At 39.6% G+C, this 22,394-nt stretch overlaps 1 protein-coding gene across 1 annotated transcript; it reads left to right on the plus strand.

The window, feature by feature from the left end:
• Nucleotides 1–822: 822 nt before the first annotated feature.
• Nucleotides 823–11,619, plus strand: atg4c (autophagy related 4C, cysteine peptidase). The gene is made up of 10 exons (XM_063500821.1): nt 823–1,242; nt 1,655–1,738; nt 2,272–2,496; nt 4,363–4,702; nt 5,499–5,569; nt 7,797–7,999; nt 8,187–8,265; nt 9,036–9,112; nt 9,587–9,706; nt 10,090–11,619. Exons 1-10 carry the CDS (start codon nt 1,167–1,169, stop codon nt 10,255–10,257), a joined length of 1,443 nt encoding a protein of 480 aa, XP_063356891.1. The 5' UTR covers nt 823–1,166; the 3' UTR covers nt 10,258–11,619.
• The last annotated feature ends 10,775 nt before the right edge of the window (nt 11,620–22,394 follow it).

Raw genomic sequence — 22,394 nt, forward strand, 5'->3', positions numbered from 1 at the left:
CATAGCTGAGAAAAATATATATATATGAAAAAAGAACTACTTCATTGTCGTCCTTAACAACCTTAAACAATAATCATAATACCGTAGAAATGAAAACAAATAGCATAAAGACTTTGTCAGTTGTAGATAATGCAAATGAAACACATTCAAAAGAAAAGAGACTACATTTTATCATCTTCTTCTTTTATACGGATTACTTTAGAAGCCACTGAGTAATGTTGTCTTCAGGTTTTGTGAAATAATAGAATAAAGTTTTTTGTTTTTTAAAAACGACAATTTCAATAAAGTTTTTATTTCCTGAAAACCGGTTTACAGTAAATGTTTAAATAGACTGCAGTACGCTGTAGTAAAAGCAAACACGTAAATTTAGAGAACCATTTGTCAACATCATTAAAATAATTAAGTCGCAACCGTCTTAACACTGTTAAGACTTAACAAGTCTTAAACTAAATAGTCGAATTTCTTTAAGAGAAAGAGAAAAAATGAATATTATCAGGATAACTGTATAACATTGATAGGTTAAATCTCTACTGTATATTACTGTAACGGTACACTAAATCCATAAAATAAAGGACTGAATAAATAAATAAGATGAAAATGAACATCAGCCATTGTAGCGATGTAATTAAAATATTTTTTATACCACGCCCTGCCCATTTGTACGACAGAGAGCGCTTGTTCTTATTAAAAGAACTACCCAAACAAAGCAGAGTGGAGTTAAAGGCAGTTAATAGTGCGAAACCGCTTTTAACGCCGCCCTGTCGGGTTGTCTGGATTTATTTTTCAGGCTAACCCTCGCCGGTTTTACTACTTCTTCCCAGCGGAAACACCGCGAGATCACCTGACTTCACTGTTTCTACTTCCTCAAAATGTAAATATTGGCGTTCGTGTTTGGGGTGTGAGTTCATATAGCAACTACTGGACGACAAACTGTGTTTTAAATTATCTTTATTGTCTTTTTGGTGTGTTTCAACGCGGAGCTGCAACGCGTCTGTGAGGGAAACACGAACGGATGGAGGAAACTAAAATGAAGCGATGTTCTCACTGCAAGCTTTAATTTCATGTCATTTTTGTACCTCGAAGTCATAGTTAGTTAACACTGTGTGTGCGTCACGTAAAACGGTTGTAGGCTGAATGGGAATGGGTTTCCTCCCTCACTGTTTCAAATGGAGAATAAAGGGAGCGACGAGGTGGAAAAATTGAAGACAAAGTTCTTGTCCGTGTGGCACAATGTGAAGTACAGTAAGTAATTGGCTGCAGGCTCACACACACACACACACACACACACACACACACACACACACACCGATGTTTAACCCTGAGTGCCTGCTTTGTTTTCAATGCACGCGTCACTGATGTGTTGCTTTGCCTTGTCCATGTTCTCTACAACAGAACACACACTCACACAGTCTTATGCTGCTTAGTCACTCCTTAAAATAGTTCTTCATCAAACCTTTCCACATTGTATTGTATGTTTTCCCTCTACTGGCCTACTTTTGTCCAATGGCGAACGCTCTCCGTCTTATTAACAAGAAGTCAGGAGTCACGGAACTGACCCAGTACACTTACTGATTAGTTTCCTAGGATAGGTGTGTCAGTTAAACCACGCCATCGATGAAGCTATGATATATTGTCTGTTTACTCTGTGTCTTAGGTTGGGCTCTCAAACCAAAGACGTCATTCAGTAGAAATTCTCCTGTGCTGCTTCTGGGAAAATGTTACCATTTTAAGGCTGAAGGTATGCATGAACACATGCAGGTACATAAATAAATGGACACTTTTATGCTGATTGAATTCCCTGTAATGACAAAGTCACAGACAATACTGGTTCCCCAAAAAATGGGAAACTGTGTGAAACAAAAACAAAAAACAGAATCACACATCATTATACCCCACACAATTATAGGCTCACTTTTAATTATTTTATGTACACTTTACCCAGCACCCAACTTTATTGAAAAAATTTGTATACAGTATATATGTACGTACAGTATGTAACAAATAACTTAAGCACCAGTATTAACTTGTGTAATTTTTATGAATCAACATCTAAGTAGATACTGTTTAGATCATTCTCATATTTGTGGTTAGTGAAATAGCAGGATTGTGTCTTTGATCCAGCCATTGAATTTGTAGATAAATTGCACTAAGCAGTTACGCCAATTAGTATGAGCCACAAGTAAGAAATGGCAATAAGAAAGTTAAAATTATAATTTTATTATAATTGACACAATTAAAAAGTAACTGCAAATCCCTTTTATCTTTTTTTAGCCACAGATGAAGAGAGTCCTACTGAAGCCTCTGTTGAGGACCTTGTTATGGGGGATGTGGATGCTTTCCGGAGGGATTTTGCATCCCGTGTCTGGCTCACCTACAGGGAAGAGTTTTCCCCTCTTCCAGGCAGCACGCTGACCTCTGACTGTGGCTGGGGCTGCATGCTGAGGGCTGGTCAGATGATGCTGGCTCAAGGACTTATGTTGCACTTCTTGGGAAGAGGTGAGGAAAATGATGGTACTGCAGCTGTGCTACAGTATAACCCCTTACAACAAGATCTATGAAAAATAAAAATCATATATCATTCTAAATATTCAAAGTAGGTCATTGTCCAAATGTCTTTGGTCCCAAGCGGCACAGTGTTGCAGTGGTTAGCGCACCTGCCTTTGAATCCATTGGCTACGTGGGGCTTTTCTGTGTGGAGTTAGCATGTTCTCCCTGTCCATGTGTGGGTTCCTCCCACAGTACAAAGACAGGCATGTTAGGATAATTGGTGATTCTAAATTGACTGTAGGTGTGAATGTGTTATCCCTGAGATAGGCTTGTGACCTTGTGCACCATGTACCTGATGTCTCACCCGATGACAGCCCTGGCAGTTTAGGTGTACTAGTCTGGTGTTTTCACCTGTTTGTGTTTCAGACCAACTCTATTGTCCTAAGATCTCTGCAGTGTAAACTGCTGAGTTTTTCTCTTTGTTTTCCAAAGATATCAACTGTGAGATAACATCTTTTGTCACTTTAATTAAGCTTAAATTTAAACTTTTCATGTACACACACACAGATGCCAGTTTATTTTTTGTTAAATGTTTATTTTTGAAAAACACGTTTTAAGTTTGAAGAGTTTCCTTAATTCGTAAGTTTTTAGTTGGTCCAAGGCATCCAAATGAGTGAACTCTTAATATCTTTGTAAGATCCATTGTCTCTCAACAGCTCTAGTCTACATAATGAATGACTGCCGGTTTAAAGCAGTCATTTAGAAAACAATATTTAAAACTTGTTCTTCTGTCAAATCTAAAATATGTCACTAATGAAATATTTCTCTATAAAATGACTAATGGCCACTTTAGGATATTTATTGATCAATTTTCGCTTTGATTCACTTTGAATCAAGGTCATTTAGTTAATGCCTTAGACTCTATTCTGGTCCATTTTATGGACTGGGCCACTCCCATTCTCCCCGCCTTCAGCTCCCTCCCTGTTTGTAAGGCTGAGGCACAGTTAAAATGAAATACTGGGACACTCAAACTTGTAATTGAACAGAATGACACCTATTCTTTTACAGAAGCACACATGGTTCAGAGTCTTTAGGGCAAAAACCTTTAATTTCAAGGTCTGAATGACTTTTTGTTCTTAATGTTCTAAATGGAAGTTTGATATGTTGAATGATCAGGTTCAAAGATCCTCATAAAGAGTTGGTCAAAGGAGTAGACTCTATTATTTTCTACTTCTCATATCAGGCTTTAAAAACCTATAGCCTGTCCTTGCACTGCAAGTACTGTGTCGTGTATGAATTCTCTAACTATTTTCTGTCTCGCTAGAATGGTGCGGATTACTTATGTAACACCTTGGAAGTAACATTTTGTAGCTTATTTTACCCTGCTTTTGAGAAGATTGCAGAGAAACCCCTGTAGGGGTTGGAAAAGTAAGCAATCTCTTGAATTTAGTAGCTTTTAGAGCTTCTCTTATCAGCAACTGGCACCATTAGACATTTCCTGTAGCTGCTTGCGAAAAAAATTGTTTCAGTTAAACTCTTGGTGTGGTTTGGGTCATTGCCATGTAGCATCGTCTAACGATTCCCGATGATAGTCTCCTGGAAAATCCTTGATACAGTTTTGCTGTCATTGTTCTCTCAATGGCTGCAAGGCGTCAAGGTTCTGAGGCAGCAATAAAAGCCCCAAGCCACAAAGGTCCCTCCACTGTGCTTCGCAGCTGGAATGAGATTTTGGTGAATGCTGAAAAATTTGTATCAGTCTACAGAACTTGGAATTTAAATATTCTGAGATTTTCTGTTTTTCCAAACAGACTTAAGTAGCTTTTGTGTTCACAGAGGAAATGTTAATTGTTGCTCACATGTTATATTTGTCCAAAGACTGGACTTGGTCAGAAGCACTGACACTCCAGCCTTTAGACACAGAGACGTGGACTACAACTGCAGCCAAACGTCTGGTGGCCTCTCTGGAGGCTTCCCTGCAAGGTGCTCCTGGACCCTCTGTACGTAGCTCATCACCACAGGCCCAAGCACTTTCCCTTGGATCTGCAGAGGAGGCAGATGCACATTTAAAGGAGATGTACCACCGCACTCTGGTGTCTTGGTTTGGAGATAGCCCTTCGACTCCACTGGGCCTCCACAGACTCGTCCGCTTAGGCCTGACAATGGGAAAACAGGCCGGGGACTGGTACGGACCAGCTGTAGTGGCACACATCCTCAAGTAGGTTTAACGTTTTGGCCTGAACTTACAATTGTTTCCATTTGATTTGATTGGTTTAATCATGACTATGCATCAGTGATGATCTAGTTTTGTTTAGGACAAAAATTACTGGGGTTTGTTACTGGTTGAAGTTTATATTAGTTGCCATGTTAGCCATGTTAGCCATTTTTTTTATATCTACGATTTAAAACATGTAACAGGAAAAAATGTACAAATGCACGTTTGTCTTGACATAAAAAAATTATCATAAAATAAAAGTAATTCAACAAAATAAACATTTTCTTGAGGTCAGTAAATTATTTCAGCACGAGGAGGGAGACTACACCAAAACATTTGTACTGCTGAAAAATAAAAAAACAAAAATAATAACCTGCTTAATGTATGTTTAATTGTGCATATGTAAATTGCCTGTATTAAAATCATTATACCCATTATAAAGCCTCCGCATAGCTGTTCCACAAAATTGATTTGTGCCAATGAATCATCATCTAATGTAACCCATGTTTACATTAAATGATGGAGACTTAATTTTTATTAATCATCATGAAATAATTATAATGTATACAATCTAGTGACCATATGTGTCTATCAACAACTGTGTAATTATCTGGAAATATCTTCATATATTTTAACCTGTTTAAAACACCCATCTGTTGCTATTTAACTTTGCAATGTGATGATGAACAAAGCCTCGATGTCGGGTTAGCATAACCTCCAGATACAAACTTCCATTTCTCATCCATTTCCTCTCTGCTTCTTCTTCTTCTTGTCTTCCTTCCCTTTCTCTTTCTCTTAGGAAAGCTGTCGAGGAAGCGATGGACCCTGGTTTGGCGTGTATAACTGCCTATGTCTCCCAAGACTGCACAGGTATGAAAGATGAGCCTGCTGTTGATAAAACAGGAGACTGGGCACAGCGCCCAGGCGGACCTTGCGTTTTCCGCCATCTTTTTGCTGCCGTGAGATTGGAGCTGCGTAAAGCAGTGACAGTAGTCTCACTGTGTCTATTATCCAACAAACACATCCATTCCAAATCTATAACCTCCCACTCCGGGCTCTTCTTAACCTCAATAACTTGAGAGCTGATTCTAAAGTCAAAGAGAGACAGTTATTGGTGATTTATTTATCTAAATGCAAACTTTGACTGTTTCCTGCTTTTCATACTATGAGAATTTGTGTATCCTCTCTTGTTTCATATGGACAGAAAGTGAAATCCAGGAACATTACCTTGAGCATTTTTAACTGTGCCATTTTAAAAAATATTTTCTTGAGACTGAGATATTAAACAATCAGTTTATTGCACAGATAAAACAACTCTTTAAATTCACAGTCTGGTTAATACAATAGATTTTTTTTTCTGGTTCATAGTTTGAGTAATTAAAAAAAAAAATATTGCTACTATTTTTAGTTATTATTAAGTAAAAAAGGGATTTAAAAAAATTACCATAGCACACACTAGCATGCACCAGACTTAATAAGTGTCACATGCTAACTAGCACAAGCAGTATTAGCAGATTAGCATTATATATACAAGTGAAAGTCATGTGATAAAGAAAGCACAACCATTTTTACTTCTAAGATTGTATGTGTCATGACATAAAAAATTACCTGATCCTTTGAAGATCTTAAAATTCCTTAAGCATAATCTCAAATGAACACATGACAAATGAAACCATACCGTGAGACCATAGTATAGAAGTCATCTGTGAAAAAGTGGAGTTGTGCATGATGGTCAGACACCTTCTGTTTGGTCTCGTCTGTCAAATGGACAATGTTCCAGAAGTCTTGTAGTTTGTTCAGGTGCGACTATGCTAACCGTAGCCATGCTGCCTCTTTTTAGAAAAAAAAGAGGCTTTCTACCTGACAACCCTTCCAAACCAGTCATACTTGTTCAGTCTTTAACTATACTGTCATGAATTTTAACATTTAACATGCTGGACTGAGGCCTGTAAAGTCAGAGATGTAGCTCTTGGCTTTTTTGCAATTTCTCTGAGCATTGCACTGTCTGATCTTGGCATGAATTCACTGGGACGTCCACTTCTGGAAAGATTGGCAAGTGTCCCTTCCACTTGTCAAAATCTTTCTTACTATAGAATGATGGATTTCAGATTGTTTGGAAATGGCACTACAATTCTTCTCAAATTGCAACAATTGCTTCTCTAAGGTTATTTTCTTATGTCTTTCCTCATTGGTATTGTGTTAACATTTTAACAACAAAACAACTGAATGCTCCAGACCTGTAAACAGCCGAAACTTGTTGACATATACATATGTCAATAATGTGTATTTGAGTTTGATATAAAAAACAAAACAAAATGTGTATTCAGATTGAATTAATGCTTCAGTTCTTAAAAACACGTGTATACTTGATTTTATTTTAAAAAGGCTAAAGAGGTGCTTGGTGTTCTTAACCACAAAATCTGACCAGCCCCTGATAGATAGTAGCTTAGCTACAGTGATGATGTGATCTTTGAGTATCTCTCCCATCATGTAGTTCCCCTGGTTACATGAATGTAAATAAAGTATCTACAACACGTGGACGCTACTTTGAAAGTAATGAGCTCTACTGCGGCAGCAGCAGGGGGCGATATCATAACAAGAGAAGATGGTACACGGTTTACCCTTTAAAAAAAAAGAAGTTTTGTTTAGTTGTATAGTCAAAGTCATAATCAAATAACAAAATGATCTTTCTAAGGCAGAGACTTTACCATAAGAGAAAAAGCAAAAGCCACCCTCCTTTTTAAATTCAGTATAATGGCATAACTGTATAAGGTCACCATTCTGTGGCAGCTCACAGCTGAAACTGTTTTTGTTTTTGGGGTTGTTGTTTTTTTGTTTGTTTTTTTTACCACTGGGTTGGACAACAACCCAAAAACTGTTTTTGTTTTGGGGGGTTTTTTTTATTAAAAAAAACAACAACCCCAAAACAAAAACAGGTTTGTTTTTTTTTTATAAAAAAAAAAACATGAATGTGACAAAAAAACAATAACGTTTACCAACTACTTACTGCTGACTGTTCATCCGAATGGATTTTGGTGAAAAACACAGCAGACTGAATGACCTCGATCTGACCTTATGTGTTATTGATCCTTTGTAGTATACAGCGCTGATGTCGTCGATTGCCACAGGGCACCGAGAGCAGAGCGGACCTCTGATGAGACACCAGACGCCCCTACTCTGCCACAGAACGACCAGCCAGTGCATGCTTCCACCTTACCGGAGAGCCGAGCTGTAATCATCCTCGTCCCTATTAGGCTCGGAGGGGAGAAGACAAACCCAGAGTATTTTGACTTTGCAAAGGTGAAAGATGCATCTAGATTTGAGTGGTTTAAAAAAAAAACAACCTACAAAACAAATATTATATTCATATTAATAAGAACGAAGATGTTTGGAGATTAAAGAAAGTCAAGATAACTGGATTTTGCCGCTGGGATGGTGGGAAACTTAAGGCCGCGCATCTCCGTTCTGTCTTTCTGTGTCCATTCAGAGCATTTTGAGTCTGGAGTACTGCATAGGCATCATCGGAGGGAAGCCCAAACAGGCCTGCTACTTCGTAGGATTTCAAGGTTAGTAATGGAAACGAGGGAAAGAAGACGCACAGAGAGGTTGGTGCGAATAGCAAATTACTTTGCATAATATACCCTTCTTATGTGAAGAGACAAAGTGAGTTAATGTATTCCTGTTTGCGCGAGGAAAACGGAGAGGAGTGGAGATGGAAGCAAGTGAAGCAGGGCTTACTTTATTCTCTCTGACCCATCAAAGCCTTGCCCATTTATCACAAGTAAACCTCCCAAGTTGTGAGCCGTAATTGATTTCCATAGGAGGCATGCATTAAATTTCATCTGAGCCCCAAAGTGAGCCACTCTTCATCACCTTCAGGAGCCAGGAGGAACCTTCAGTTGTACATCTTGGCAGTCAATATTTACGCATTTACATTTTACCAATTTGAAATACAGTGGTGGATGATGTCTAAATGACAAGCAATACATTCTCCCTGCCAAGGCGCACCTCGGCGCGGCATTTATCATATGCAAATGGTGGAATATAATTGTGTGTTTGTAAAAGTAATTCCCCCACACAAAAATTAAATGACAACCTCTTTTGTGGGTGTAAAGAATGGGCTTGTACAAACGCATCTGATTATGTAGAATTTAATCCACCCCGGTGGATATTAAAAAGCAACAACCTTCTGGGAGGCATATTTGACGCACCACAAGCCTAACAGTAGGCTAAGCGTGGTGACTTTGAGCTGCTCTGCATAGAAATTGGGGGAGAAACGCATTTTTGTAATAATCGGATGTTTTTGAATAACTTGTCTTTTGTTTTGTCCTTGCAGATGACAGCTTGATTTACATGGACCCTCATTACTGTCAGTCTTTTGTGGATGTCAGCACCAGCGATTTCCCTCTTCAGGTAATGTGAAATTACACAGACGAGCTGACTTGGGGGGGCCCGGTAATGTGAATTTAATAGTTGCTGTTAGTACTTAAGGGTATGAATCTTAAAGCAGCACTCGGTCCAATTACAGAGTCCCCATCTGCTGATTTATTTGCCGCTCGGATAACTGAAGCTGCCACTTAAGAGAAATACGGCAAATATGGGCTCGGGCACTGTGAGCCTTAATATTTCAGGGCCCGTACGTACAAATCGGCACACAGCACTGTGCCGAAACTTTGTTTTATGCTTTTTGCACGCCGTGGTATACAGTGTGACAAGGTGTTAAATTTCGGATGCTGTGACAGCAGATAAATAGGATTGCATTCATCATGTGACGCAGAATACATCTTATTTGGTGTCGATGCTGTCATGGTGTGTATGTATGCCCCGCAGTCACCTGGCCCTTCAGCTTGATGAAGATTTTCATGTATTTTGTCTCTCTTTGTCTAGTCTTATCATTGTCCCTCGCCAAAGAAGATGCCTTTCAGCAAGATGGACCCGAGCTGTACCGTTGGTTTCTATTCCAGAAGTGTTCAAGACTACGAGAGGATCAGTCAGGAGCTGTCTAAGGTGAGAACACAGTAAAGGATACCTTGATAGTTACTTTGACTCTACACAATTCCTCACAATTTCTTTCCTTATTTTACATGCTGTTATTGTTGTTGTAATACTGCTGTATATTCATTGTTTCCTGTCCTGGCAAATATATCCGTCAGTTAACCTGAGTTGGCCAGCAGGTGGCACCATTTGGCCATAAATCTGTCTCAATTCTTACTTCTCACACCAGTCGTTTTGTTGTTGTAAACCAAAATCCATCCTCCTTAAATTTAGAAAAAAAACCCTTTCTCTTTAAGTGAAATGAATGTGATTTGCATCTTCGAAAAGAAGATCCTAAGCCTTGTTATCTTAAGCCTTTAAAAGCAAAGCCATGAAACACTGCTTTATTGTTCCAGCTGCTGCAGCCATCAGCGAAGGAGAAATACCCCGCGTTCACTTTCGTGCAAGGTCACGGCAGAGATTACGACCTGTCGGCAGGCCTGACCCCTGAAAAGAGAGAGTGGCCCTTCATCCGTGACCCGCGGAGGACGGTCACCACCGTCGGAGACTTTGTGCTGCTTTGACAGCCCTTTTTTAAAGTACAGAGAACAAGTCCTCTTCTGATTAATCAAATTTGTTAAAGTCCAAAGCCTCATGTAAGTGATATAGAGGTTTATGGAACTACACGAATACAGTTTATGCATCCCGGACACTTTACTGATGAATTTGTAATTAACTGGTGAGACTTATGTTTGTAGGCAATGTGAACATGTTGAATAATATGCCAGGAAGCCTTGGAACATCTTTTGGTGCTTTACTGAATTCAGTGACCTAACATTTTTTTTGGTGTTGTTTTGAAATGGTATTTTAGCAAAGGGGAGCATTTGGGAGAGCACTGTTCATTTTACACCATTATCATATTTTTGATAGAGACTTTATGAACTCATCAGATTTCAGAGGACTTGAGATTTTGCACCTTAAATCAGAAGCTTATAATGATCACCAGGTCAAGTTCACACCTCAGTTTTGTGAATTTAGGACTGAGAATGCCATGTCAAAGTAGTAATTATAACTAAGATCAGTGTTAGATTATTTTTTAAAAATCATAGGTTTGCAACTAGAGAACTCTTAAGTGTAGGTAGCAGTAGCCTAAGCGGTATGGTAGGTTAGGTCTATGAAGATGGGCAGAGCAAGTAATTTTTTCAAACTTCTCTGCCAAAAAACAAGAATGAAGAGCATCTCAGCAGCAGAATGCAGAAGCATATGCTTTGAAGGAGTGTTTTAAAAACACTGTTAATGTCTTTTTTATAATTAACTTCTTTGTCTTTGCAACATGATGTGGTGTATTTGCTTGCCTTTGTGCATTTTTGCCTGCTTGCATCGCAGTGAAAGGGACTAGGATTTGCTAAGGGGTTAACTGTGCCATGTTCTATAAAGCACAAAGCACTATCTGTTATTAATCTAATGTTAACAATAAGATTCTCTGTAGGATATCACCTCTTTGTAGCTAACACGTTTATAACAGCAAATGAATCAAAGAGTTAAAAAAGACTCTTTTAAATCCGATTCAGGGAATTGTAATCTAGAGGCTGCTAAAAGTTTTTTGGGATTGACAATAGAGATTCAAGTCAACACTATAAGCACTGTTATACTACTTTACTCCTTTATTTCCACATTTTTGAGAGATATTTTTCATACAAAGGGGGTTTTGTAACATTTCATGCCATGCGCCTTGCCATATTTCACTTTTCTTCATTCTGTTCTCCAGCATTAAGTGAGTAAGAACCAGGTGTGACACAGTTTCATAGTAACTATACGTGATGAAGGAAGTATTCCGTCTGTTAAGCACATGCTTTGTCTGCTTGCATAAATTAACTTATAAAATTACAATGTTTAACCACTGCCAAGCAAAAAAAGTTAAATAAACTTGAAATCATTTTTTCTTTCTTTTGCTTAGTTTGTTTTTTGTTCACTTTAAGAATCCTGAGCCATCCTAGGACAAAAATAAATAAATAAATTCAGTGCTACATACAAACCTCAGTGGTGTGTTGAAATGTATTCAGTTCCTTTCTCTCCCAGTCAAATGTAGTAGATTAAAACTAATCGTACGTGCTAACCATCTCTACAGCCCATTAACCAGGAACCGGAAAAAATGTGACCCAGTGACACTGGCAGCAATTGTGTTCCTCTGTGGAGGAAAAGAAAATATCCTTGTGTGCAAAGCTCTGTTACCATGGATAATCTGTCTGTTGCCCCTTTAGTTTGAGCTATGCCGGACTGTTTTCCTGTACAATACAAATTCTTGTATCATGATGAGGCATGCTTTTTAAGGAGGAAACTGTCCCTTCTGTGTTGGAGACAGGGCAAGGGTTAGGATGGAGGGACAGAAAGAAGAATCCATCTGTTCTCTGCCATGCTGAAGCAATGGCAAAGTGCATAAAGGCATCATTTAGATCCACTGTCTGATCTGTGTGGCAAGTTTCTTTTTTTTTTTAGAGGCTGGGCAACTGACTGTTTGGACAGAGCAGAAACATCAAATATGCAAGAGCAAAAGATCTTTGTACGATGAAGAGGAAGGGCTGAATGGACAGGAGGGATGATGGGACATTTGGGATTTTTATTTTTTTTTTTCACAGACATGAAGGAGCATTTGTGTCGCAGAGCACAGCGGTCTGAGGGCTGACTGTGTTCTCCAAGTATTTACAGGGGACGTATGAATATTTGATTAATATTCCCCTGAGGCTCAGGGGAAATGCAATAAGCAAGCGGTGGCTTTACAAAGCAAGCTGATCACATACACTATGCCTTACTGTTTAACACAGTTGTCTAAAGTGTTACTCATATTGCAGATTCCTGAAAATCTAATCTGCAGCCGAGCAAATTCCTCACAAACAGGGGAGTCCATGAGAGTCATTCCTCTGTTACGCAGATGGATGGATATGTGTGTGTAAGGGGGATTGGGGGGTCAACACAAAGACATGGAGACTCCCCATGAAGATTTTATTTTGGTGTCATCGGCAGGAGGAAATGACCTGTGGTGTGAAACTCTTAAGAGGGATTGGTAACATATCTTAAGATCGTGCTTGACTTTAGAGTAAACCCCTGATTAGGTCTCGTCCTACAGTGACCCAAGGGACGAGGAAACCTTTCAGATTTGGCACTCACTCCAACATTAGGATGTGAGAACAGAAAGCTGGATTATGATTGCAAGATGAGCTGTTAAAACAATTTTCATTAAATTTTTGAACCATTTCCTCAAAAGAAAATTAAAGCGAGACTAAATAAACTAGAAGATTGTCTCATGTTCATTGGATGTGATCTAGTTTGGCAATACCATAAAAGTTAGTAAAATTCTCAACCTGTCCAATTACAAGACGGCCATGTGATCACAGTACTGGGTGGGTGTCGTAAGTAATCTTAAGTGTCTCGCTCGCAGGGTCAAAATGTATAACCATTCTTTTTTTCCTTCTAATTTCACTTTTCCCAGGATCTCCTCCAACCAAAATCAGGCCATGACGAATGACACTGGGAGCGTTCATGGGAATTACATTTAACAAAGAGGGAAAGACACAGGTGAACCTCTAATATCCACAGTCTGTGTAGCTGTCTGGACATTAATAATGAAAAGTGATGTGTCTGGTGCTTTTCATTCGTAAGTGTGTAAATTTATATGGATGAATCTGTAGTTTACACATGTACGGCTTGTGTGTTAGACATTCTAAATCTTAGGTGTCATACTCCCTCCCTGTCTTAACGCCAGGTGCAGGGGTGCTAGATTTATACCCAGTAGCCCTTGCCCACCCTTGTGGAATGCCATGCATCTTCAAACAGGTACTTCACTTTGAAATCTCATCTCAGCTCGATATCTCAAGGCGGCTAAATATACCCGGCTCCCGCAGCCGTCAGAGCGTAAATACCGCCTGCGCTGCATCAGACCGTATTCAGAGTCGCAAGTCTGTCCATTGCAACTGTCCACTTGTCTCCGCCCTTCTCCTCCTTAAACCCTCAACCCCTAATCTATCCTATTCACAGGAGCTCCTGGAGAAGTGCTGAAGCACTGCATGTCTAACACATCTCTTCTGGGCTGAAGCCAAAGAGATGTCATGGTGTTGTGATTAATCAGCACCACACAGGGCAGAGGTTTTAAGAGCACTCCACCCCGTGAACATGACCTAACTATATACTAGGTCAAATGTTTGTCACCTTTTTTTAATTCTCCCAGTTTGGAATGTTTTTCTTTCATACATAAGAAACATCTTCCAAACTATCTTCCGCTATAATGCATATTCCAGTATAATACTGTTCAAATTACAGAAATTGGTTACCGTGTAGGGTAGAGAGGTTTAGTAATTATGAATACTGATATTTTTCGTATTGGTCAGGCTCTAAAGTGGTTTTAAAAAATGTTCATTCTCTACTTTAGTTAGATGTTGCAAATTCAGCAGAAATAGATCGGAATCATATTATTGATTTAAATTGTTAGTGATTAGTTATTAAAAACAACATAAACAGCCAGCTTTCACTCAGTGCAAAGAGTAAAAGCATACCTACAGACGGTGCTATTTTCTATATCATTTAAAACTGACTTACAGTAATGAATTAAAGAGAACATCTTTTATGCATGCAAAACAAAAGAAAAAAGTGGTGATATTATTAATATGTAATTTTGCATACATTTTGAGTTATTTCAGTGCCAGAAAGTTAATCTTATAAACACTGGGTTATCGAATATTACATGGACCTAAGTAATTATTTGTCAGTCTATTATAAATCCCACTTCCACTTTAAACATGATGGATGGATGGATGGATGGATGGATGGATGGATGGATGGATGGAGGGAGGGATGGATCTAACAAAACGACAATAGTAATCACAGTAAATGCAAATATTGCAAATCTTAGGCATGGGTCTTTTAGCAACTATGACATCAGAAGATACTGTAGAGAGGCAAATTTAGCGCTCTCTGTCAGCTGGAGTCCTCTGCTCTGAATCAATCAAATGTAAATCCTTTTGACATAATTCCTTGAAGTGACACCTTTTTAGCACCATAAATTTTCTTTGCGACAAAGTCAGTAGGGAACTTTTGGAAAAAAAAATCTGCTTGCATAAATCTACTACATAAATTCAAACATTTGAAAATAACAAAGCTTGGTGAGGAGCTCACACGTTACCTCTTTTCAAATCTTTAAACTATTAACAAATAAAGTAGAACTTGAGTGAGTGGCACAAAAGATCTACGTAGAAATACCCTCTGTGCTTCTCTGGACCTCCATGATGTTCATGATGGAGGCAAAGTAACACTATGTACACATGATATTGCAGCAAGCTGCAGTGGCTTTGTATCAGACTGTGCCTGTCTTCCAACAGGGAAGGGTTTCTGTGGCAGAGGCCCAAAGCAAAGCTTCTCACCTAGTGTTGGCTAACCTTGCCCGCCTGTGACAACAAGAAGGGCACTGGAGTTAACATTTAGATAACGGATGTGTGTGCCGCTTTCCATTTCCATTCCTGGTGACAGGGCATCTTAGGAGTACACCAGTTGTGTTTGTGTGTGAGGTGCTGCTCGGGGTGGGAGGAGCGGGGGCGCTCCTGTGTTTCCTGCATCTCAGGGGTGATGTGGGGGAACGCCGAAATTCCTCATTCTGCTCTCCTTTGAGGCATGGCCAGCCCTCTGTCAGCTTTTACTAACCAGATGCATCCGAAACAGGCACCGAGGCTGAAGGGAGGGGATATTGCCTGCTGTGTAGCTGTCGACTTGTTTCTTATTGCATGCTTGTGTCGAGCAGGGTGGCAAGTGTGTTGTGTGTACGAGTGGAATGGGGTGGAGTGGAGTTTAGGAGGTTGTCAGGCTGTCTGTGCGTGTGAAATGTGTGTGGCAGGACATGCTATGAATTTAGGGGAGTGCATAACACACACGCACACACACACTCCATCTGTCTTAGCTCTACCAGATTTTTGGATTGTAAGTAGCATCTGTCTCTGCTACGGTGTAGCCTTAAAGTTTTGTTCTGTTAGTATTCTCCAACTCCTCTGCTTGATGACATACAGTAGAGTGAATGTGTATGACTAAGAGTGATGAATCCTGAGCAAAATGGAAAGAAAGCAAAATGAGGTTTTTTTTTTTAACCTTTTGGGCTTTTTTTTCTTCATTTTTTGTGGGCGAATAGGTCAGTCCACCCCCCACCCCTGTTGCGTGTATGTGTGCGACTCTCCATCCTCCATCCTGTAGATTTGTGTCTTTGTGTGATACTTTGCAATCTCATCTCCATCTAAAACTCCTGCAGGCCCCGTGCACCATTATCACGCAGTTGCAATAAAACCCACAGTAATTAAAGGGGATCTGGCTGTAATTGCCTCAGTGAATCAACTTAATCAGCACCTGTGCTCACAGTCAACCTAATGGTGCAATCTAACCTTTTAATACCCCAGAAATTAGAATTGTAAAAAATTATACACATGATAATCATTCTGTATTTTGAAACTCTTGAGTGGACAATGAGTGGACCATTGTCCAAGGCAAATATTAAAGCTGGAGTCTGCTGAGTGGGCATTTGTGGGTGTGAGTGAGAGTGAGAGAGCGAGAAAGAGAGGAAAGAGTCAGATGCAATAAGTTCAGGGTGGTGACATCACTCAGTCAGTTTCCTGTCTTTAGTACCTTTAATACACCTTGGTGAAATTCATTGTGCTTTGCTGCATCTGACTTATAGGCTGATAAAAAGACAAATAAAGTAAAACAGCTGACAACAATGTACACAAGAAGAAAAAAAAAGGTAAGACTATATAATACGGCCACTTAGGGTGTAATTTCCCTCTAATTAAATTGAATTTTAGTGTATTTTATTTGAAATTACCATGGAATTATATTTACATACAAATACCTCAAAGTAGTTTCATTAGAAGAAGGAGGTAAAAGGTTTATACAGGAAACAAACAAACAAACAAAAAATTACTGTTAGTAAATTTAAGTAGTGCTTTTTTAATTTTTAAAAGTTGTATTGCTAATTTTAAATCGTGTGTAATTACCTAGTAATTTGTGGCAAAAGAAACGTATTTTCCTGTCCAACCTTGTATGTACGCTGTAATTTTCGCGGCCGTATTATGAAGTGACTTTACCTTGCCTTTTTTTACATTTTTATTTTCTTTGACATTGTTATTTAATATTCATTACATTGATGTGCACGATGGATTTTCTGTTATTCAAGCTAACATTTTTTTAGTATAATGTGTGTCTCATTTCTAGTAAAATACCCAGAAGTCTGGCAACTTTAAGCTACTCCATAGCAGCCTGTGCCCCAGGAAGTATACTGGACTAAAGATGCAAGATGGGAAAATATTGTTAGCTTTTCCACTACATTACTTTCACTACATGAAATTATGAAGTATTTAAAATGACTTGTGCACTACTTAAAGGTACTTGCATTTACTTACTTATAATTATTTCTTTGTTTCCTTTAAAAATCTGACTTGTTACCAACTTATCCTAGTGCACCCACCTTTACGTATTTGTATGTAAATATTATTACATTCTAATGTCATACAAAATACATTGCAAATCCATTTAATTACTGGGGAAGTATGCCCTTAGTCGCAGGCTGTGTTATAAAGTGTTAACAAAACGAACGAGCAGGTGATGCAACCTGATATTACTGCAAAGTATACGTGCAGAAATTGCATTACCAGCAGGGGGAGACAATATGTTTAAAGCCACAAAGCAGTAAGCAAAAAACCGTTTGAAGTACATTCCACGGTCCTTAATCGTCAAAACGATTAAGCTAGGCAGCTAATATGTATATGCATGCAAACGAGTTAATAATGTCTGTTTAAACACTTTCCCGTGATTACTTTTATGTTGGTTTGAAATAAAATTGCTCCCTCTGCTGTTACTGCAGATTACTGCAACTTACTGCCACTTCTGCAAGCGCGTGAAATAGACACGGTGAACCAGCATGGCTATTACACGCTTTGCCATGATAAGGGCCACCCAGCTTCATTTCTCTTCTAAACTCACTGTTGCTCTCTCACCCACATTTGTTTCTGACTCTTTAAATGAAATTAAAGTTTGGTTTATTCATAATTTTCTTCAACTTACTGGTAATAAAATTGAGCTCATTCTTACTGGCATCAAATCTACAGTTTCTCATTATCTACTGATAACTCTGCTAAACCTTTCTCTCAGGTTAAGATTCTGGGCAATATCCTCAACAGTACTCTGTCCTTTACGGAACATACATCCAATCGGCCTACCTTCATCTTTGCAATATTAAGCACCTTTGTTCTTAACTTACCTTCATATTACCACCATACTTGTCAATGTTCTTGTCACAACTCACCTGATTAATCTAATTCTCTTCACAAATTTCTCCATGAACTTCAGTTGGTTCAGAAGCTGCCCAGATCATATCCAGAACCAGATGAACAAATAACACCTGTTCTTAAAAAGCTCCATTGGCTTCCAGTTCACCCAAGCGTTGCCTTCAAGATCCTCCTTCTCACCTTCAAAGGCCTTGGCAACCTTGTTCCGCCAATATGAATCTGATCTTGCAGCCTTTACCTGCTCTGTCCCAAGACTCTGGATGCACTTCCAGCAGATCTCTCATCTCAAGACCGATCTGTTCGGGCTTGCGTATCCTTCATTGTAACAAGGTTTTAGTCTGTTGTTACCTTGATCAGTTTTTATAGTTCTGTGATTTGTCTATGTTTATATATTGCTGTGCTAATGTAAGGTAACCCTGAGGGTTTTGAAAGGTGGCTATAAATAAAAATAATTATTATTATTTTAATTTCACTTTTAGTGTTCTGCATATTAGCTCACTGAAAAGGTTTAGCAGGACAAAGAACTGAGCTAATATCAATTAAACCTGTGCTTTACTCGCTGCGATGTGTCTAATTATTTCATTACAAAGGTCTACAGTCAAACCCTCCAGTGTCTTACAAAAACAGCTCAAAAAAGTTAATGTGTTCACAGCAGCCGATTCAGTGGCTGCTGTGGCTTGCAATCAGCAGCAAAGCAAAATTTTACAGGACAAATTTTACAGTGTATTATCAATAAAAGTAACACGATGATGTAGAGAAAGAACAAATAGATGGTGTCCAGAATTTTTTTTTTCCAAGTTGCAGAAACGGGCTTCTCTTGGACATTTTCTGATAAACCTCACTAATAAAAATACAGTAGACATTTTGACTTTTGTCACAGCTGGAGAAGTATTATTGAAAATTGTAAAAAATGAATAGCATTTTTGAGAATGACTTGGCATCCACAACGTCATGGTTCAGAAAGCACAGTACAGCTACCATGCATCTGTAATTAATAAAATTACAGATGCATTGTGGAACTTTTTGAAATATGACTGAGCAGATGAAAGCAGATAAATATAAAAGTTATTCTGTGCACCACAGTCTTAAAAAAAAATAAAAATCCTGACCTAAATATAGTCTCGAGCATATGATGTGTACAGTGCAGTGCAGAGCAGGTGTGCATAAAGCCACGAGAGAGTCAGCGGTTTAAAAAGAATACACACACACAGATTGTCTCTTTTTAAGTGTTTAGAAGTTTATGTGAGCTTTTGTTCCACAACCTCATAGACTCGAAAACACACAACACATACTATTAAACAATAAAACCACAAGGAACAACACAGATAATGATACGGCTAAAATCATGAATAAATTAGCACACTCATTACTCTCACACCGCTGGCCCCACAGCCTCATTGAAATATAGGTCTTTTCAACACATATACCTAATATACTAAAAAAGAACATTTAAAATGATTCAGTGGCTGGTGTGAACACATTAATTTTCAGTACTAAAAATATAGTTTTAAGCAGGTCTTGGGCCCTACTTCTTTCTTGTGTGGAATGCATAATGGATTCCTATGTAATCCATTATAGCTGCTGAGGGAGCGGGAGATAAAGAGTCTTCAGCAGCAGCCACCCGGGGTTGTTCTTCTTTAAATGAAGTTTTAATAAAGAACGACTGAGAGGCTGTACAAGGTCAATTATCAGACTTTGCCGATTCTCTGATGCTCTCCTCCGATCCCTGCGCTTGCTTAGCCATAAGAGCTGTCAGTCATAACTTGCTGATCTACACGTAAAAACGTCAGACACCCAGACGAAGGCTGAACCTATCTATCCAACACCTCTGTCAGCGCGCGCTTATTGTTGACTATTTTTCGTCCTGACTGGCACATAAGGTCGCCACTGTCATAGACAGGCAAATCAGGAGAGCTGACTATGGTCGACGTTCATTTGTCAGTGCCCTCGTTGAGAAGGATATCTCTTTATGCATCAAGAATATGTTAAAAGTCACTGGGGGGGAAGGTGGAGATATTAATTTCATCTGTCCGGGTGCTCGTTTAGCGTTGAAAGTTGAAAAGCCCCCCACACGCACGCACACACACACACACACACACACACACACACACACACACACACACACACACACACACACACACACACACACACACACACACCCTACCGCCATGAACTCATCTCAAAGACTGAGGTGGATTTAATGTACAGGGTGCTTATGAATACACTTATGTATTCATTTGAGCAATAAACGCCGGGCTGGGTCCCACACAGAAAAACAAACTGCCTAGCTTCCGGCAGCCGTTTTAATTAAATGCCATGGATTGTCAAATTTATCGATCCCCCCTGCCCTGACACGAGCCTGAAGGATGTCCTGTGCCATTTCCATATCTTTAGCGGCTTCTCCTGCTAATGTGAGGTGAGGGATGGAAGGAGATGGAGGTCTGCTTGGCTAAATTGGGCCTGGCTTTAACAGCTTGGAGCAGAGGGAGCGATGCAAGGTGTAAATGGATGTAGATAGGCTAAAGAGGAGGGGGTTGCACATGCCCTGAAGCAATAGCCTGAGAGTTGTAGCAAGGTCTCACTCTCTCTTGCTCTCTCAGAGCAGATCTGTGTGCAGATGGGTGTCTGACAGGCCTACAGCTGTTCTCCTAATTGTTCATTAAGTGTTCTATTGATTCCCTTATTTCAAGTACATGTGTCTTTCAGGCGCTGCTCTCCATGTGAAGTGGCAGACACGCATGCCTCGCACACACACACACACACTAATGCACGCTCACACCTACACTCGCATCCTTGCTTGGGCCGAGATGACAGGGCCGGCTGATGGTGAAAATGTGAACTGCCACTTCTAATCCAGAGCTCGTCTCTCTGTGGGGTCCGGCAGGAACCTGGAAAGCGGGGCTGCTCACAACGTACCAGGCTTTTATTTTCCAAACTTTTAGCATCAATCAATTAAAGTGCTGGCAGCAGCATGGAAAAATGTTTAATTCCTTGTTAAGCGGCAGCAGCCTCAGATTGCACCTGGCTGATAAGGGAGCTTGTGTGAGTCAATTAGATCCTGATACTCTTGCCTTGATTACTCAGGGAGAGTGCAAGCTTTATTTAGGCGGAAGATGATCGAGAGGAGAGGAGAGGAGAGGAGAGGAAAGGACAGGAGAGGTGAGGTGAGGTAAGGAGAAGAAGCAGCATCATCTTAGAGCAGTTATATTCTAAGTAGTTTAGTAGTATTCTTCTGTTGTGTAGTAGGCCTATGACTTTTCTTTTGAGCGGCTCCTAACCTGCGCCACACTCTGCAAACAGAGTTATTTAAATCCTGTTTGTAAAAACAAATTATGGTAAAAGCTCCTTTTAGCCTATGCTTGAGAAAGTCCAGGTCTAAATGAGCAAGCTTTAAGCACGTAACACAAGTAAAAAAAAAAAAGATTTGTACAAATTGGACAAACACTGGTTTCACAGCCCTCTTTGTGGACTAAGAGTATGCAGAGCACGTAGGGAACACAATTTTTTTTAATGCTTTTATGATTTTATAGAATGGGTACCATTGTATGGACTGGTCAATGCTAAAGGGAGAAAAATCACCACACGCACTGTGACCATTTCTCTTTTTTCCCTCCTTTGTTCTAAGCCTCACAATTTGGCTTTCAAATTGGACTTAGCGCTTCACTGAGTCAAGTCATATACTCCCAGGCTGGGTGGTCGTCTCCATTTCTTGGGCGAGGAAATTCTGTCGGCCCTCCTGCGTTGAGCGGAGTGATAATGTTCTCTGTAAAACACAATCAGTCACCTCCTTCCCTGCCTTTGTCTAAGGCTCGAGGACCCCCAATCAATACTGGCTGGCTGGGTGACTTATCATTGCGGCTTGGTCGCGAAGCTGAACTGAACGGGGCTGCGGACAGCGGGCTGCATCCTGATGCAGACGTGAGCCGAGGCCTGGTGGCTGCATCAGTGACCCGCATGCCAGGCAATGATCAATTTGTTATGAGGTAGTTTTGAGAAAGATAGGGACGGATCACGCAGGCAGTGCATACAAATCTACTGTTTATGGAACTAGAGAGAATCTGCTGCATGGATGTAATCAAAACAGTGGCATTTATGAGTGAAATTGATTTTCCAGCACGTCATGATCTTACATTTTTATGTTTCTGGAGAACCCCCCCCCCCCCCCCCTCCCCCGCCCAAAACTTTTCTACTTCTCAAAGTACAGCGTGCACTTCTATTCATAGGCTAACATTTTTCACTGTAGTCCACAAATTAAAGTGTAATTATGTGGTCATTTTGGAAGACTCAACACTATCATGCAGTCGTTAGAGTGGAACAAAATAAAAAATAGAGAATCAATTCCAAGAATTATTATAAGCTTGTAGAAGGAGAAAAAAATACTGAGTCCAAATAGTAGATTCTTTATTTTA

Source organism: Pelmatolapia mariae, linkage group LG17, assembly GCF_036321145.2.
Source record: "Pelmatolapia mariae isolate MD_Pm_ZW linkage group LG17, Pm_UMD_F_2, whole genome shotgun sequence".
Classification (NCBI taxonomy): domain Eukaryota; kingdom Metazoa; phylum Chordata; class Actinopteri; order Cichliformes; family Cichlidae; genus Pelmatolapia; species Pelmatolapia mariae.

What these genes read in the sequence shown, in the direction of transcription:
- atg4c (XM_063500821.1), top strand. Translation starts at nt 1,167, where the DNA reads ATGGAGAATAAAGGGAGCGACGAGGTGGAAAAATTGAAGACAAAGTTC. An exon ending in CTACTTCGTAGGATTTCAAG is followed by an intron (nt 8,266 to 9,035) that starts GTTAGTAATGGA and finishes TTGTCCTTGCAG; the next exon opens with ATGACAGCTTGATTTACATG. An exon ending in CCAGCGATTTCCCTCTTCAG is followed by an intron (nt 9,113 to 9,586) that starts GTAATGTGAAAT and finishes CTCTTTGTCTAG; the next exon opens with TCTTATCATTGTCCCTCGCC.